A 17,454-nucleotide genomic window follows, 5' to 3' on the forward strand; every position below is an offset into this window, starting at 1 on the left:
CTAATTTCCCTAAATGTCTGCAGGCATTCACGGAAACATCCTGAATGCCTGCCTCACACCAGTCACTATAAAAGGCAATAAAGGGGATTCAAAGATCAATAAAACAAAGATACAGGTTTGATGGAAGGATACAGTAGACCACCTCTAACCCGGAATCCGCTTCAAAGAGATGCTGTTGACCATAGCAAAGCTGAGTAAGAATAATGGAAAACCCACCCTCAGTTTTGCAACACAGTTTAAGGTGACTTCCCAATGGCAGTGATTATATATACTGTGAATTTTCCTATTCCACCGTGTGAGCCCACCTGAACAATCTTATTTAGCAAAACTTTGGTATATATCAAAATCACCTGGAGAGCTAGTAAAGCATAAAAGCCCAAACATTGAAGCAGGACAAGGGCCAGTCCTTTGCACCGTCACCAAATTCCCCAGGTGATTCTGATGCCACCGAAGTTGGAGAGCCAGCACCACGGTTATGAGCCACTTCTGTGAAGGGTCAGAAAGCTCACACAGCATCCGGGGTGGGTTCTTCATTAAAGACAAAAGTAGACAAAGCCCTCACGCCTCTCCAAAATATATCCAAGGATACAGTGTGCGGTATCCTTGCCAATTCATCACCTAGAGCGGGCTCCTGCATCAAGGAACTAAACCAGACAGTGAGTTAATTATTCGCACCCTTTGGAATTCACTGCCCTCTCAGAGCTTCCCACAAATAGAATTAACTTCTCCTTGGCCTAGCAGAGCAAATATATTCCTTAGACCCTATAGAGAGCCCTTTTGACGTTTTTGCATCTATCTATGCAAGCAGCTAAAACCCTGTAACTCTCAGTCTTTAAGTTAAAGACCTAAACCTCCTTAATATTCCCTTGATAAAATCTCTTCTTATACCACCCTCTTTCTCTTTAACCACAAGGGTGTTCATAAATGACCTCATGCTGGCATCCATCCACTCTCCTTTTATGAAAAAGGTGCTACCTTTTTTTCATTGTTAATAGAGGTTTTATCCAGGAACTCTAAGTATATCCCACCTGCTGCAGGCCCTGGTAATAACAATCATCTTCTGGAAGGAGTCTTCATTTAGGGAGTGTGAGGAAGTAAATGATCAACAAGAGAGTAGTAACAAGCCTGGGTCAGAGGCAGAGCAGCGAGGTGGGCCCACGGGACACCTGGGGAACCCAGTTGCTAGTGGCTCGGACTCATAGCATTTGCCATGTCAAGCCTTGTCTTTCTTTCTGCTACACTGGTGTTTTTTTCTCCCCAGCTGAAGACTTGAATAAATATTTTGATTTTCTGTTATTGCCGACGATTACTGCATCTTCTTATTTAACTTATGTCTTCTTTCCAAGCGAGAATATCCAGGTTTCGGTTGGATCTATTTTAAGGTGAATTAATTAACCAGCATAATAATACATTCATATGTTTCTCAATTATTTTTTTTTTTACTCTAAAATAGTTACAGAACACATGGCATAGAATCCCTAGTAAACCACTCTGTCTTTTGGATTTGTTTGTGTGTGTGTGTGTGTTTCGTTCCATCCGTCATAGGGGAACCTGCCCCCGGACTACAGAATCAGCCTGATTGACATCGGCCTAGTGATCGAGTACCTGATGGGCGGGGCTTACCGCTGCAACTACACACGCAAGCGCTTCCGGACGCTCTACCACAATCTCTTTGGCCCTAAGAGGGTGAGTTTTGCAGCAAATTCTCCTTTCTGGACTCCTGGGGGGACTAGGGCACGACCCATTTGGGATGTGGCTTCGTTATCTCCAAGGGGGAGATCAGAGAAGAAGGCAACTGGGCCACTCACCTCTTCCCTCCACCATCAAATCTGTTTAAAAAAAAAAGAAGAAGAAAGAAAGAAAAGAAAGAAAAGAAAGAAAGAAAGAAAGAAAGAAAGAAAGAAAGAAAGAAAGAAAAGAAAGCAAGCAATTTATTGGGTGATACACACCTTTCTTTTCCTCACTAGCTCCAATTGAAATCAGAAGCTATAAAATAATAAATAATCAGAAACTGGCACTGGGAGTGAGCCTTAATCAGGGAATAATAATGAAATTCCAATTAATCTTACCTACCTCGTAGCTTTCAAGGTTTTTGGTCTAGGGATAATAGCTATCGATATTATCATGTTAGAAATTAAAGACTTAACAGTATTTATTAATTAATGATTAATATCAATTTATTTTAACTGTAAGAAGCCCATTCATTACATGTTAACGTAAAAGACATGTTTATGAAAAATAACTATATTTTCAAAAACAAAAATTGGCAATAAGAGTAGAACTGTTTTACATTTTTTGCATATTTCTGTAATATCTGGCTTAATGGAAGACAGCTAGATTCTCATATCTACTTCTGCACTTAGTGTGTTGCCAGATGTTTTGGTTGAAGTATACAAAGAAAATCTGACTTCATACAAATATATGACAAATATGTGACAAATATGGTAAATACATATATATAAAGGAAAGAGTATTTTAATACTTTTTACAAATAATTATATTCTTTTTTGATGCTACATACATCAAAACTTAATTGGCAATTTCTTAAAGATTAGTTGCAACACAAAATCTGAAATAATTTCAATGAACTTTTCATACTCTGCTACTTTAAAATGCATTAATTGATCTTACACTTTGTATGGAAATTGTAACATCGTAGATTGGTCATTGTACGATCCTGGTTTGTTGAGTTATGCAGATCTTCTGACGGTTGACAATTTCATTAAACAATTTCAAAAACTCACCTTCATTAGTGTCATCTCCAATCTCATCTGAAAAGTCTGAAAAACTGTCAAGATTATGGGGGGAAGAATATACAAGTTTTCCAAAAAATCTAATTTTTTCTAATTTCTGCTTGGAAAAATTTTGCCATTGGCAACAAATGCCATCAATTATTTTCCTTGAAATGACATCCCCACTTTGGCCATTTCCAAAAATGTCTGCCAAATGTCCAAGTCTAAATAAACCATAGTTTGTCTGCCAGTATTCCTTCAAGTAGATCACCCATGAAACAATGTGGCCATAATCCAAATAACTGCATGTTTGTCCTCAGGATGACCCATCATAGTTCAGTATGTAGCAGAAGTGTTTTATGCATACTTCCCATTTCATCCCTCAAAATAGTAAGAAGACATTTTTTTAGTATCAAGGGTAGAGATTTAATAAAGTTAATATTTTTTTAGGCCTCATCAAGGACTTCTGGAATACAACTGGTCTTTTGTTTGTTTGTCTTTAAACTTCAAGTGCATAACAGTGGAATCTAAAGACAGCTAGTGAAATTTGGTGCCACTGCCTTCATTCCTGCTAAGGCCCCCAGCAGTTTTACTCACCACTGCTTTTGCACCATAATTGCCAAAGTTAGCACGGTGTCAAAACCAAGTAACATCTTAGTACTATTAGGGAAACACCTTTGACTTCACAGAGCTCCAGAAAGGATCACATGATTCCTGGACCACATATTGAAAACTGTTAGTCTCGCTGGTGGTGGGCATGATTTTTACTTTTAACAAAGCTTATCTTCTGATTATGGAAGTATTTGGTGGTGCTGGAAGACCACTCTAAAAACACCAAAAACGGATAAATAAGAAATAAAAATCACACAAATTTCAAACTGGTGGTTGCTTTAGAAGCTGGAAGGGAAAGAAAGGGAGAGAGGCAAGATTCAGGCTATTTCTACCTGAACGGTCAAATAAAATTTGAAAGAATGGTAAGTGCTGTAACCTTATTTTTTACCCAAACAGCTTCCAAGATAGCACTCAACCATTCTGTGACACTTAAGACACAGAATTGGGATTCCTGATCCCTGAGATGTAATTTTGTATCTCCACTTGTTAGATATAAATCAAGTTCTGTAATTTGCTGAGTTGCCTTCTCTCCCCATCTTGGCCTGTGGCTATTTTGCACATTCCCAGCATGACCAATGATGCTACTGTATGTGCTGACATTTTCCATGTCACTGAGCACCTTTTGCCACAGTCAGCACACAACCCTGTGGCCTTACTCACCCTTGCTCTACTGGACAGCCACATAGAGAGATGGCTGACATGAAGCGTTTGAACACATAGTCTGAATAATATTCCAAGTTTCTAGGTAATAGAGGTCTTTCAGAGGTTTGAGAAACATCAGATGGTTTAACTGAACATTTCATGGCTCACCCAAGTGTTTGAAGTCATGGAGATGTCAGCCAAGCAGCACGGTTCTGGGAAGATGGAAGAAATTTTAGTCCATTAAAAGAGATTATGAACCTATGGGCTCTACCCTTAGACAATCTCATTATGCCTCACCAGATTTCTAATTTTCTGTGATTCACCAAAATCATTAAATCTCTAACTCTCCTGGAATTCCTATAAATGGGTTCCTCTTGTGATGTTTTATTTAGTGAAATGAATACATGCTATATGGTACAATAGTTCTTCCAGTATCTGGTTAAGATATAATAGGATTATTTTCTTACCTCTATAAAGAAAGATCTAACTTCATGTATAACATTTTTTTTAAACAGCCCAAAGCCTTGAAACTACTGGGAATGGAGGTAAGTATTTGCCTAAATTATTGATATCAATTATTCGTTCTCTTTATTATATATCCTTTTAATTGGTAAGGTTTAGTACATGTTTCTAAAATAAGGAAAGTAAAATTTTTTCCAGTTTTGGGGGTCAAGTCACAGTAGCTTTGAAAATTCCACCGTAAGGTTACATTAGCATTACAAGCAAGAAAATAAATCCTACTTGAAATATTAACTTGAAAACCAAGGAAGCATACAAATTCCAGTAAGTGAAAGCTACTCAGGGTGTTTACAACTGACAACAGATCCAAAGGCCAGAAATACTTCACAAATGCACCTAAGAAATGTGTAGAAACTGGAGATAGATTGTCTCTTTCACATCTTTTGTTCTTGTGGGTATTGTTGTTTATGCAAATATAGGATGTCATTGTCCTTTTCAGAGAAAAGAGTAATGCTGTCCATCATGGGGCACAAATAGCCTTACCTATAGAAAAAAAAAAGAAAGAAAGAAAAAGAAAGAAGAAAGAAAGAAAGAAAGAAAGAAAGAAAGAAAGAAAGAAAGAAAGAAAGGGAAGGAGGGAGGAACAAAAGCGAATCGTCCATTAAAAAATACTGTTTAAAAATTTAAGTATATAGCACTGGCATGTTCCCATAGGGCTGTGCTTATGCACTTATTATAACTTGTTTTAAAGTTAGGCATGAGTGCTTTTGGAATCAGAGCTGGAATAGGCTAGTTCATTTCTGTGCCAATCCCAGACCAGGATCTATAGTAGACATACAACAAATAACTATTTAATAAATTTATTTGATTTGCTTCTAACTCCACCTCTATGTTTTTTCCCTAAAATTACAGGATGATGTCCCCTTGAGGCGAGGAAGAAAGACCACCAAGAAGCGAGAAGAAGAGGTGGACATTGACTTGGATGACCCTGAGATCAACCACTTCCCTTTCCCTTTCCATGAGCTGATGGTGTGGGCCGTCCTGATGAAGAGACAGAAGATGGCCCTGTTCTTCTGGCAGCATGGCGAGGAGGCCATGGCCAAGGCCCTGGTGGCCTGTAAGCTCTGCAAAGCCATGGCTCACGAGGCTTCTGAGAATGACATGGTCGATGACATCTCCCAGGAGCTGAACCACAATTCCAGGTTGGCCAGCCCAGTAAATGGGGTAGTCAGGGGAAGAGAAGAGAAGGTGGGCCCCAAATACTAGAAGGTCTGAGCTACCTACACCTTTAAGTGGAGGCAGTGTCACCTCAATGGTACACACAAAGGGTGGACATGAATAATTAACATTTGTGGCATACAGTGCTAGATACAGAGGTACACAAAGCTACATAGAGTTTATTTCATCCTCTCAATGCCTTAAGAGGTAGGTCCTCTTATTATGCATATTTTAAAGCTGAAGAAAATGAGACTGGGAGAGTTTAATTAACTTGTCCAAGATCACATATTTGTGACTGAAAAGGCTCAGATCTGAAAGGAGGTCTGTCACAGAAGACCTGCAGCATTCTGATCATTGATATTTTGGTCTGCCTCCCCCATCCATAGCCTTAAACTGGAGTCCTTGAGTTCCAGGACCATGTCCTATTTAATTTACACCCCCAGTTCCAAACACAGTACCAAACACACAGTAGATGCTCAGTAGATGTTGGCTAACTGAAGGAATGGACAGACTAGACCGTGTAAGAAACAAGACCACACTGTAAGCACCTCTTGTGGCTTGGCCAATGGGCCCCACTTTCATCATCTAAGTCTCCAAGATGGCCAAAAGACAACTCCTTGCTTTCTGTCTTCCAGGGACTTTGGCCAGCTGGCTGTGGAGCTCCTCGACCAGTCCTACAAGCAGGATGAGCAACTGGCCATGAAACTGCTGACATATGAACTGAAGAACTGGAGCAACGCTACATGTCTGCAGCTTGCTGTGGCTGCCAAGCACCGCGACTTCATCGCACACACATGTAGCCAGATGTTGCTCACGGATATGTGGATGGGTCGGCTCCGGATGCGCAAGAACTCAGGCCTCAAGGTCAGCGCCCTCAGAAGGCCCTGTTGGCTCTGAGGACCAGAGGGTCGGTTTGGAGCTTTCCAAATCAAGTCTGCAGTGGGACTGGGCATTCTCTTGTCTCTAGAGGGTGGAGAATCTTCTATATAGTGGGGTGTGTGGTTTTTTTTTTTTCATATAGAGACTAGAGTCTACTAGTCTCTAAAATCTGCTAAGTCAGAACCTCTAGAGATAGCATGCCCGGACATTAGTATTTTGCAGAAGATCCAAAGGTGATGGTCACACAGAGATACTATGAGGAGGTACCATTTACTCTAGCACAAGCCAGACTGTGTCAGGAACCCCTCCCCCCACCAGACAACCTGTCACCGCCATGCAAAATCTGAATGCCTTGGCCGTCCTTGAACCTTGTCATTGAGACATTGGCTCTCACCAGCTATGCTTGAGAAATGTTTTAAACTGACATAAAAAGGAGACAGATTTACTTGTGAAGATGTTTCTAGATCATCCTGATCTATTCCTAAGTGAAGGAAAACAAGCTGCAGTCCAGTTCTGTAGAGCCTGAGTCCATTTGTGAGGGGTTTTGTTTAAAGCATGCCCATGCATAGTTATATCTGTATACAATTTTTTTAAGTAACCAGGAAGGATACACAGTAAATTGTGTGTAGCAGTTACCTCGGTTACCTCGGGTTAAAAAAAAGTCCAGGACACAGGATGACGTGTGGCTTTGCTTCCTTATGTTTTCTGGAGTATTTTACAAGGAAGACATTAAACCGAAAGAAGTCAAAAGAAAGAAAAAAAAATGGGAGGGAAAGATTGAGGGAGCGTTTTTAGATGCTTTCTCTGGCTAGAGTTTGCAGCTGCTACATCTGAAGCCAGGCTCAAGTTTCCCTGGAACTACCTGGCCTAGGTAACTCTGTGGCCAGCCCAAAGCAGAAGGGCCACCAGACCAGAGCAATGTGCTGAGGCCGCCCTGCTGGCACCACAGCCCTCCCCATGCCACCCTTCCCATGGGCTCTTGGCCGCTCTTGGCCCAAAGTCACAGGAGGGCTCCGTGAAGCGGCGCTTGGGGACTCTCAAGCCACACGGATAGTGCCTGCCAAACCCAGCTGTCGGCTCAGAGGACACGGTGTCACGTCCCCTGAAGGCTGCCAGCATGCCATCTGAGCCTTCCCGGGCCTGCCAGGCCCCCTGACTTCAGGGTCACCACCCTCCCTTCTCCTTTGGCTGCTCCAGAGATCCTGTGGGTGTTCAGGCCCAGGCTGTCCTGCCTCATTACTTCAGGACCCTTTTCACTTGCTGTTCAGGATCTCTCTGGGCCCCTCACCTTGGTGTGGTTTCTTCAAGGAGGCTCACATTCAGAGGCCTTGAACAGCAGAACCAATTGAAGGATTGGGGAAAGAGGCAGGAGAGGATCTGGGGGACACGAGTCGCATGCCCGGATTATCATTCAAGTGCAGCTGAGATCGTCCTCTCATGAGAAGGGTCCGTGTCTTTATTATCATCACATGGAGGCAGAAGCATGTCATTTATACATGAGAAGAACTCAGTGCTGAACGTCCCAGAGTGTTTGTGTAGGGGGCTTCTCATGGTGAATACAGAGCCCACTGGGTGTGTGTGTGTGTGTGTGTGTGTGTGTGTGTGTGTGTATCTGTGGTATAGTAGCAAATGCCAGGGGAGTACTCTGAAGCGAAAACATGCTTTCCCACATGGACTTCCTCAAGGTCAACTGAGGATAGCAGGGTTCTTTACAGAGATAACCGGATGATACATAACCAACTCCACTTGACATGTTAGCAAATAAATGCCAGTGGACATACATATGAATCGATTTCATGAAGCCAAGTGCTGATGGCTAAAGGAGAATCTGAATCCTTTCCCGCTTTTGCCTAGGGCAGGGTCTATCATTTTCTTCAGTTTCCCCCATGCAAAATGGGTGTTAACTGGGTAAGATGAATTTGGGCAAGAAATGCTCTGTTTCTCCAAGTTCAGGGGGAACTACTGCTGTGTGTGAAGGTTCTCAGATAGGCAAGAGTGACCCTCTGAGCATTAGCATATGCAGGTCCTCAGGACACAAACAGTGCACACCACCCTAGGCCCTCTGATTCTAAAAAAACAAAAAAAAAACAAAAAAAAAAAAACTGCCCTGATCTTAATCCTTTAAATGTGATTATTATTATTATCATTATTATTACTTTAGGTAATTCTGGGAATTCTACTTCCTCCTTCAATTCTCAGCTTGGAGTTCAAGAACAAAGACGACATGCCCTATATGTCTCAGGCCCAGGAAATCCACCTTCAAGAGAAGGAGCCAGAAGAGCCAGAGAAGCCCACGAAGGAAAAAGATGAAGAGGACATGGAATTGACAGTAAGGAAAGCTACACGGTCAGGGTCAGGGGACAGCAACCCTAATCCACTTGTCCTATTGATATGTATTAAGCCTTGGTCATGCTTGAGGTCACTGCCCGCCACCAGATGCTGTAGTGTAAATATTGAGACCCAGGTATTCTAAAAGAGCCTTCTCTAGGCACACATGACATAACTCCAGGGACTGTTTCTGTGCAAAACCCTTCAGCCAGAGTCAGTGACACAGGACAACCTGGTGAAATTCAAAAGCAAGACACCTTCCGTCTTCCAAGCAGGCAACGCTTTATAAACAAGCAGGTGATGTGGCCGCCTGAGCACACGAGGAAGGCAAAGCAATCTACAAGGTGGAAACAGCCAGCTTCCCGGGCTGGAACTGTGCTGGTGATCGGATGCTGCGCCTTTGTCTGTCTTCAGGGTCAGGCTCACAAATGCAGGACTAATTGAATTTTGAGGTTTGTATGGAAGGCTTTTATTAGCTCTTCCTGGTGTAATTATAGAATGTGGATGCTTTGTTCTGTAGGGGGAAGGGGGCAGCTGGGCATGGGACAGCTTCCCACAACCCCCGCCTGGACAGCGTGACTGCCACTGGATTGTATCCAAAGTCTAAAAATATCACACGCTGTTAAAGGCACAAACAGGGCTTCAGAGTTTTGGAGACATCAAGTAACAACTCTGTAGGACTTCCTTAATATGCCCAGCCTCCCCACCACCCTGAACAAAGACTGTGATGACCCCCCCCCCGCAAAAAAAAAAACCTGTAAGGAGAGAAAACAAAAAAACACCAAGGTTTTGCTTGGGTGACAAAAGGCCCTTTGCCTTATTATCCTAGTGGGACCACGCTGTGAATTGTTTTTCCTCCAGATCAACAATATTTCCTTCCTAAGGAAACAATCCCAACCCCAAGTACAGCAGGGCGTATGCAGCTGACAGCTCTTTGGATTGATTAATCACTCACAGTTTTTGACTCCTAGAGATAAAAGCCAATGTTTGTTTTCCATTTCAGGATTGTTATAAAAACCAGTGGATGAGTCCCAGAGTGCTTGCCTCTGGGATAGAATAAGTTGACTATCTTCCTTAAAGATCCGATCATAATCTTGACCTCTAAATCCTTCAAGGATAGGGAATGATATTTTAATCATTAACAGAGATATTAATAGTAGTAGTACTTATTTATTGAATGTGAGCATTATCAAATACCTTAGTAGAAGGGTAAAGAGGCTACATTCTGGAGCCAGAATCCTGCCCCAACACCTACTCCCTGTGGGACCTTGGATACCATTGCTTAACCTCTAACATGGGAATAAGAACATTCTAGCTCACCAGTAGTTTTGCAGTTTAAGAAGTGTACCTGTAAATTCTCTAGGCCAGGGCTGGTATACAGTAAGCCTTGATAAATGTTTGCAAATGTTGTAGTAACTGTACTAACTGTTTTATGTGCACTTAACTCTTGGAATCCTCACAACAATCCCATGTGGCAGGTACTATTATTATCCCATTTTATAGATGAGGAAGCTGAGACTCAGAGAAGTTAAATTGCCCAAGGTTACCCAGCTAACTAGTTGCAAGCCAGAATAAGAACCCAGGCATTGAGATCCCATTGGCCATGCTTGTAGGCTGATAGGCTCATGGATGCATAGAATTTCTTCTTGGTCTCAAATGTAGGTATTCAGTTGGTTTGGTCTACGACATAGCAGAAAGAATCCAAAAATAATGCATGGGCCTCCTAAGTCAAGTATGACATGGCCTTCAAGGCTCAGGGAAGGATCCTATGAAGGCAGCTAGAAGCCAAGTCAGCATTCTTTCTGGTTAGGTCTCAAGCAACAAAGGAAGCAGCTCCTTTCTCCTGTTCCATCTAGAGCTTTGAGGACCTGATCCTTCAAGAATCCACAATAAAGGATGCATCTCTCAGCTGAGGGCAAAGTCTGCTTCCCAGAGAATCGGCCCTGCTGCTGTTTCCTAAGAACCCGAGTAAAAGCACACTTAGCAATACTGCCTGGGCTTCTTCCTCATGGGCAGAAACAGCTAGGAGGAAGGGAAGAAGAGACTTGTAGGCTGGTAGAGTCAGGGCTGGGCAGCAAATATCTGTAAGGTGGAGCTTCCTTGACCCTAATGACAGTGCTGTCACTGCTGGATCACTGGTCTTCACTCACCCTGGAGAGGACTGGAGAAGCCAACCTGTTGACACCTCCACTCCTTTCACAGGAAAGATATTGGAACCAGGATATCCTTTCTTGCACTGGGACATTTTCCCTCGGCCTTTCCAAAATTACACACAAACATGAGTCTCAGTTTCATCATGGTAGCCGTTAGTAGATCTTTCCCAGACTTGACATCAGTAATCCAGCCAGCAAAAATTCTCCAATCCATATTGTACAGTTGTGCCTGTTTGACCCTATTACATTCTGCTAAAGGAATGTAGTCAAAGGAAGTGTCTGACTTCTGGGAAGAGAAATCAAGAAAATCAATGAGTGAAGCTGTTTAGGCTGGAAATAATGAAATTTCAAAAATGCTTCACTTAAACCCATGAAAAAAATGCTTTTGAAAAATGCATCATTTGGGAATGTATCTGAATAATAAAGGCAACACAGGCTGTGGTGTTTTGTTGTTGTTTTACCTGCACTGCCAGATGTGTTTACTAAAGTCCCAGCTTGTCCACAGACCCAGGGCATTGTTTCAACTCTTGGGGAAGCCACTGTTCCTAGAGTTTACCCCAAGATGTCACTCTCCAACATGCCTGAAACTCTCCAAGCTGCCTTTACTAACATCCTATTATGGCTCCAAATGGTACTGTATTATTGAGCAAATAAAAAAAGTAGAACAGAAGCAGGATAATTATGTTACATAAATTATAAATTATAGAAGGATAAATATCATGGAACTTTGGAGTTTCTTGAGGTCAGTGGTCAATATTTATAGAAGTCTAATATGCTATATACATCATGAAGACCGACCCAGCTCACTGATCAAAATAAAGGTTTGGATAAGCCATCAAAAGAGATCCTACCTATTCATTAGGTCAAGCTAACTTTCTAGCCGGGAGGTCCTTAAAGGAACGGAAGTTACTTGTTACCTTCTCCAGAAATCTTATGAATTATAGGTTCATCATTTGTGATTGTTATATATTTGAGTAAGTGGGTAATTGAGGCTATCACAAAAGTAGTTAAAACTTATATATGTATGTCTTGAGTAAGGTAGTTTGAAACCAGAATTATCTAGTCTCAAATTCAAGATAAACAAATTATTTCTGTAGTTAGAGCTCTCAATTCTAAACTCGTCTCCCAGTCCTTTTTCTTATCCCAAATCCTAGTCTCAGAGCAGTTAGAAGTATTTGCCCTGTTCTCACATTTAATAAAAATCTCATTTCTCATAAATAAATAAATAGCCTTACCATTTGCAACAACATGGATGGAACTAGAAGGTATTATGCTAAGCGAAATAAGTCAATCAGAGAAAGACAATTATCATATGATTTCACTCATGTGAAATTTAAGAAAAAAAAACAGAGGATTATAGGGAAAGGAAAGGGAAGGAAAAATAAGGTGAAAACAGAGAAGGAGGCAAACTGCCAGAGACTCCTTGGTATAGGAAACAAACTTGGTTGCTGGAGGGGAGGTAGGTGGGGGATGGGATAACTGGATGATGGGCATTAAGGAGGGCATTTGATGTAATGAGCAGTTATATGCAACTGATGCACTGAACTCTACCTCTGAAGCTAATAATATACTATATGTTACTTAATTGAATTTAAATAAAATTTTAAAAAATAAAAATAGGGCAGCCCCGGTGGCCCAGTGGTTTAGTGCCGCTTTCAGCCCGGGGTATGACCCTGGAGACCCGGGATCGAGTCCCATGTCAGGCTCCCTGCATGGAGCCAGCTTCTCCCTCTGCCTGTGTCTCTGCCTCTCTCTTTCTCTCTGTGTCTGTCATGAATAAATAAATAAAATCTTTAAAAATAAATAAAAATAAAATAAAAATCTCATTTCCCAAACATTGTAGAACTAACCTTATCTTAGAATAATATTGAAAGAATTAAAGCTAGTGCCTTTGGGTGGCTCAGTCAGTTAAGCATCCAACTCTTTTTTTTTTTTCTTTTTTAGATTTTATTTATTCATTCATGAGAGACAGACAGAGAGAGAGAGGCAGAGACACAGGCAGAGGGAGAAGCAGGCTCCATGCAGGGAGGCCAATGTGGGACTCAATCCCGAGTCTCCAGGATCACGCCCTGGGCTGAAAGCAGGTGCTAAACCACTGAGCCACCCAGGGATCCCCTAAGCATCCAAGTCTTGATCTCAGCTCAGGTCTTGATCTCAGAGTTGTGAATTTGGGCCCTATGTGGGGCTCCATGCTGGGCATGGAACCCACTTTAAAAAAGAAAGAAAGAGGGGCACCTGGGTGGCTCAGTTAAACATCTGCCTGTGTCTCAGGTCATGATTTCAGGGTCCTGGGATAGAGCCCTAGGATCAAGCCCCTGAGTCAAGTCAGACTCCCTGTTCAGCAGGGACTCTGATTCTCCCACCCCCTCTGCCTGCTGCTCCCCCTGCTTGTCCTCTCTCTCTGTCAAATAAATGAAAGAAAAGGAAAAAAAAAGAAAAGAAAAGAGAGAAGAGAAGGAAAGAAAAAGAAAGAACTAAAGCCAATAAATTATGCTGTAATAAACCTCTGATAACACTTTTCTTTTTTCTGGTGAGAGATTCCCAACTAGATCGTTTCAGTCAAGAGTATCCAAGAAAGTCTCAGTGCTTTGTAAACACTAGCTAGAATATATTGAGTCCTTATTAAGTGCAGATGCTTATTGATTTGTAGACCAATCTTGTAACGGGTGCTATTACTACTTCCAACTGAAAGATAAAGAAACCAAGATTCAGAGTGGTTAAAAGATTTGCCCCAGGTGCCATGAATTCTGAGTATCCAAGAGAGGACTCAGTCCTCTTTCTGAGTGACCCCAAGTCTGGAACTCTTCACCATCAAGATCTTCGGCCATCATTGGGACATTCGTCCTGTCACTTGCTGCCCAGACCGGCTTGCATCTGCCTTTTCTCAAATTCTGTCCTTTTTGTGATGTTAAATTACTGTTTTTGCAGCTGCTGTTGCCATGAGTGAGAAGGAAATGATTCTATTTATAAAGAAACTTCCAATGGCTTGGAGATGAGGCCTCTCCAGGTCAGGTCCTACTTCTCCTAGTTCCACCTAGTGAACTGTCCCACACAGAAGGCACAGTGTCTAGGAATTGCCATGAAACTAATACCAGCAGTAGTTCAGGTTTCATGGTGTTTGAAATCAGGGAACCAAAGTTTATGCCTAAGGGTTGAGGAGACGTTTCTAACTCAACTAAGTTCCAGGTACTTCAGATAACTTAGCTTTCTGGAATACTCATAACCTTTGGTTAAGTTTGTTATTACTGGTCCAATGTATTTTTTAGTTAAGAGCCATTTTAGCATGGGTGGAGGTAGAATTCAAATCCAGATCTGCCTGGCTTACTACATATATGGTAAAAAGGGGTAGAAAGAAAAGACAGATCCCTGGCCTTCCAAAGACTCTGCTCTTTCTTCCTCCCAGAACTCTGGGTATCTTCCATCATCAACAGCTTCCAGAGCTCCCAGGGTAGAAGAAAAGAGAATGGTCAAGAGCTATCCCTAAAGGCTTTCCATCCCAGGCAAAAACCTTTGATTCTATATATAATGTAAATGCACACTTAGGGAAGGCAAAACCTCTGAATCTCTGGGGACCCTGGACAAAACTCTTAGGTTCTATGAGTATGCACTCCTGATCTGTGAAATGGGCCCAGTGAACTACCTGGTCTCCAGAGCTCTGCCGTGATGGTACTGGTTCTCTTCCACTGTAGGCAATGTTGGGGCGAAACAACGGGGAGTCTTCCAGAAAGAAGGATGAAGAGGAAGTTCAGAGCAGACACCGGTTAATCCCCCTGGGCAGAAAAATCTATGAATTCTACAATGCACCCATTGTGAAGTTCTGGTTCTATACCGTAAGCATCTTCCTTTTTCTTCTTCCTAATGGGGGACTGCGGAGGGCCAATGCCAGGTCCACGTGCACCTATGTGGTTTCCTCTGTGAATCACAATATAAGGATCCAACAGCCAGGAATGAAAGCTTTTCCCAGTGGTTTTGTAAGATGTGTCAAGTTTGTGAGGCAGCTTCCACAGTTTCTGCATTTCTCCTCCTTGCAGAAAATAAAGGAAATGGTAAAAGTGAGAACTAACAGAAATAGAGGTGAGATGAGTATGAGTCTAGTCTAGCAGGAAAATAGATGTCATTTTATAAAACACTTCTGTGTTCTGGATAGATGAGCACTGGATCTGAACTGCCCATTTTAGGTGCCAATCCTGGGTTTGGGGGGACATGTGAAGGCTAAGGGCTGAGCAGAGTGTTAAAAGCAACACCAGGAAAGGTGGGTAGCATAAGTGTGCAACCACTGCCAACCTAGTAGTGTCATCAAACAACCTTTCTTGCTCAGACACAATTAAACAACATGCCAACCAAAGCAGCAAGAACTGCTCAAAGTAACCTATAATCACAGCAGAGATGGTTCAGTGCACACCGTGCAAGTATTTTCTGCCCACGAGATGAAAGATTGTCCCCAAAATATCCTCTGGATATGATAGAAATGGCTTGAGTGTTGGTTTTCTACTTTTCATGATATTTTAAGCTGCAAGTGAGCTTGGGCTCAGGTCAGCTTGGTTCTCTCCAGCCATGGTGGCACTGTGCCAGACAAAGGACAGGCGTCTGTATTTTTGGCCTTTCTCACAACCAGCTACACACCAGTCACCTGAGTCAGCAAAGGAAAATCTGAGTTTGAGGCCAAGATGACTCAGATGACCAGATGAGGTGTTTGTGTGTGTGTGTGTGTGTGTGTGTGTGTGTGTGTGTGGTCCCGTATGCTAACAATTAACACTGGCTTCCAATCAGGCTTTCTGAACCTTAGCACTATTGACATATGTTGAGCGAATAATTTTTTGTAGAGGACTGTCCTGTGCATTATAGCATGTTTAGCAGCAGCCCTGGCCTCTGTCCACTAGATGCCAGTAGCATTCTCCAGCCCTCAAGTGTGACAACCATGTCTCCAGGCATCACCAAGCGTCCCTTTATGGGCTTAGGTTGCCCCCAGTTGAAAACTACTGCTTTAAACTATGGTCTCGGCAGAGGACATAATCAAAATATAAATATTAGATTATTTTTAGCAAAGTAAAAATTCAAATTTATGAATATTAAAAAAGAAAAATATTCTGAAAAAAAGACATACAAAAATAATTTTGATTTATATATTTGATGCAGATATATATATATTATTTTTACCTTGCAGAAAACAACTTAGTGGTAACAAGCATGCACTTTGGGGTAAGACAGGCTGAGTGCTGAACAGAAATCCTGTCTATGTGTCTTAGTTTTATTGTGTGACCTCCAATGAGTTACTTCAGTGCTCTGTGCCCAGATTCCTTAAGATGGGGATATTAATAGCACCTACTTTGTAGGATTTAGTAAAGATTAAATGTGTTAAAATATGTAAAACACTTAGAACAGTGCTTGGAACGTGTAAGCATAATATAAATGTAACTGTTTTTATTCCAAGCCTAGTCACATTGCACAGCAATAGTGTTTTTTATTCATCCATCCACTCAATAATAATAATAATAATAATATAATAAGTTTTATCAAGATAATAATTTTACTGCATTTTACACATATTTCTGTCTTTCCTCTTATACCAAGCTACCTCAATTGTCCCAGCCTAAAAGGGGGCTTAGCAAACTACATCCCCATATGCCAAATCCAGTCCCAAAACAAGGCCTATTATTGCGGACTGTGAGCTAAGAGTGGTTTTTACATTTTTAAAGAATTGAAATAAAATCAAAGGAAGAATACTTTATGACACATGAAAATTAAATGCAATTCATACTTCAGTGTCCATAAATAAAGTTTTATTGGGACACAACCAATTTCATTTGTTTACATATAATCTGGCTGCTTTTGTGCTACAAATGCTGAGTCAATAACTTGCCATAAAGGCTGTCCAGCCTGTAAAGCCTTAAAAATTAACTTTCTGGTCCTTTACAGAAGAAGATTGCTAATTCCTGATCTAGAGCATAAAGGAATCAGTAGAAGCAATAGTATCAAGAATTATCAATCACCTTTACAAGGACAGGATTTATTTCTCTTATCCTTCCAGAGTGTCCCTATCTTGTTATCCTTGATCTTTGTTCAGTATTAACTTTACTTCCTTGATTCCCTTTGTCCCCATTTATTCAGCTGCAGCAATTTGTTATCCAAGGAGGCTTTTAAGTGACAAATGCCCTGAACGGTGGTTTGCAGCTTTGGCTACACATTGGAACCAATTGGAGTACTTAAAAAAATAAAAATAAAATACCTGGGTTCAATTTAACCTATATCTTTATCTCTTTTTTTAAAGGTACCTGGGTGCTATTCTCAGAGATTCTGACATCATTGGTCTGGGGCACAGCCCAAGCATCAGGATATTTCAAAGCTCCCAGGTAGTTGTAATGAGTAGCCAGGGTTGAGAACCACTGCATCAGATAGAGGGCTGAGTTGTCAGCCCAGTATTTTCCAAAGTT

General features: G+C 41.6%; 1 protein-coding gene across 10 annotated transcripts in view; it reads left to right on the forward strand.

Moving 5' to 3' along the window:
* The window catches only part of TRPM3 (transient receptor potential cation channel subfamily M member 3), a 500,214-nt gene that overhangs the window by 414,026 nt on the left and 68,734 nt on the right, over window positions 1-17,454 (forward strand). For 6 of the 10 annotated variants that reach the window (XM_077907028.1, XM_077907040.1, XM_077907046.1 and 3 more), the window contains 7 exons: window positions 1,347-1,382; window positions 1,546-1,686; window positions 4,502-4,531; window positions 5,358-5,647; window positions 6,299-6,527; window positions 8,704-8,871; window positions 14,713-14,853. In XM_077907028.1, coding sequence (XP_077763154.1) covers window positions 1,347-1,382; window positions 1,546-1,686; window positions 4,502-4,531; window positions 5,358-5,647; window positions 6,299-6,527; window positions 8,704-8,871; window positions 14,713-14,853 — 1,035 coding nt within the window. The remainder of the gene's footprint in view (window positions 1-1,346; window positions 1,383-1,545; window positions 1,687-4,501; window positions 4,532-5,357; window positions 5,648-6,298; window positions 6,528-8,703; window positions 8,872-14,712; window positions 14,854-17,454) is intronic. The other 4 variants (XM_077907033.1, XM_077907054.1, XM_077907065.1 and 1 more) reach the window with 1 other exon arrangement.

Source organism: Canis aureus, chromosome 1, assembly GCF_053574225.1.
Source record: "Canis aureus isolate CA01 chromosome 1, VMU_Caureus_v.1.0, whole genome shotgun sequence".
Taxonomy (NCBI): Eukaryota; Metazoa; Chordata; class Mammalia; order Carnivora; family Canidae; genus Canis; species Canis aureus.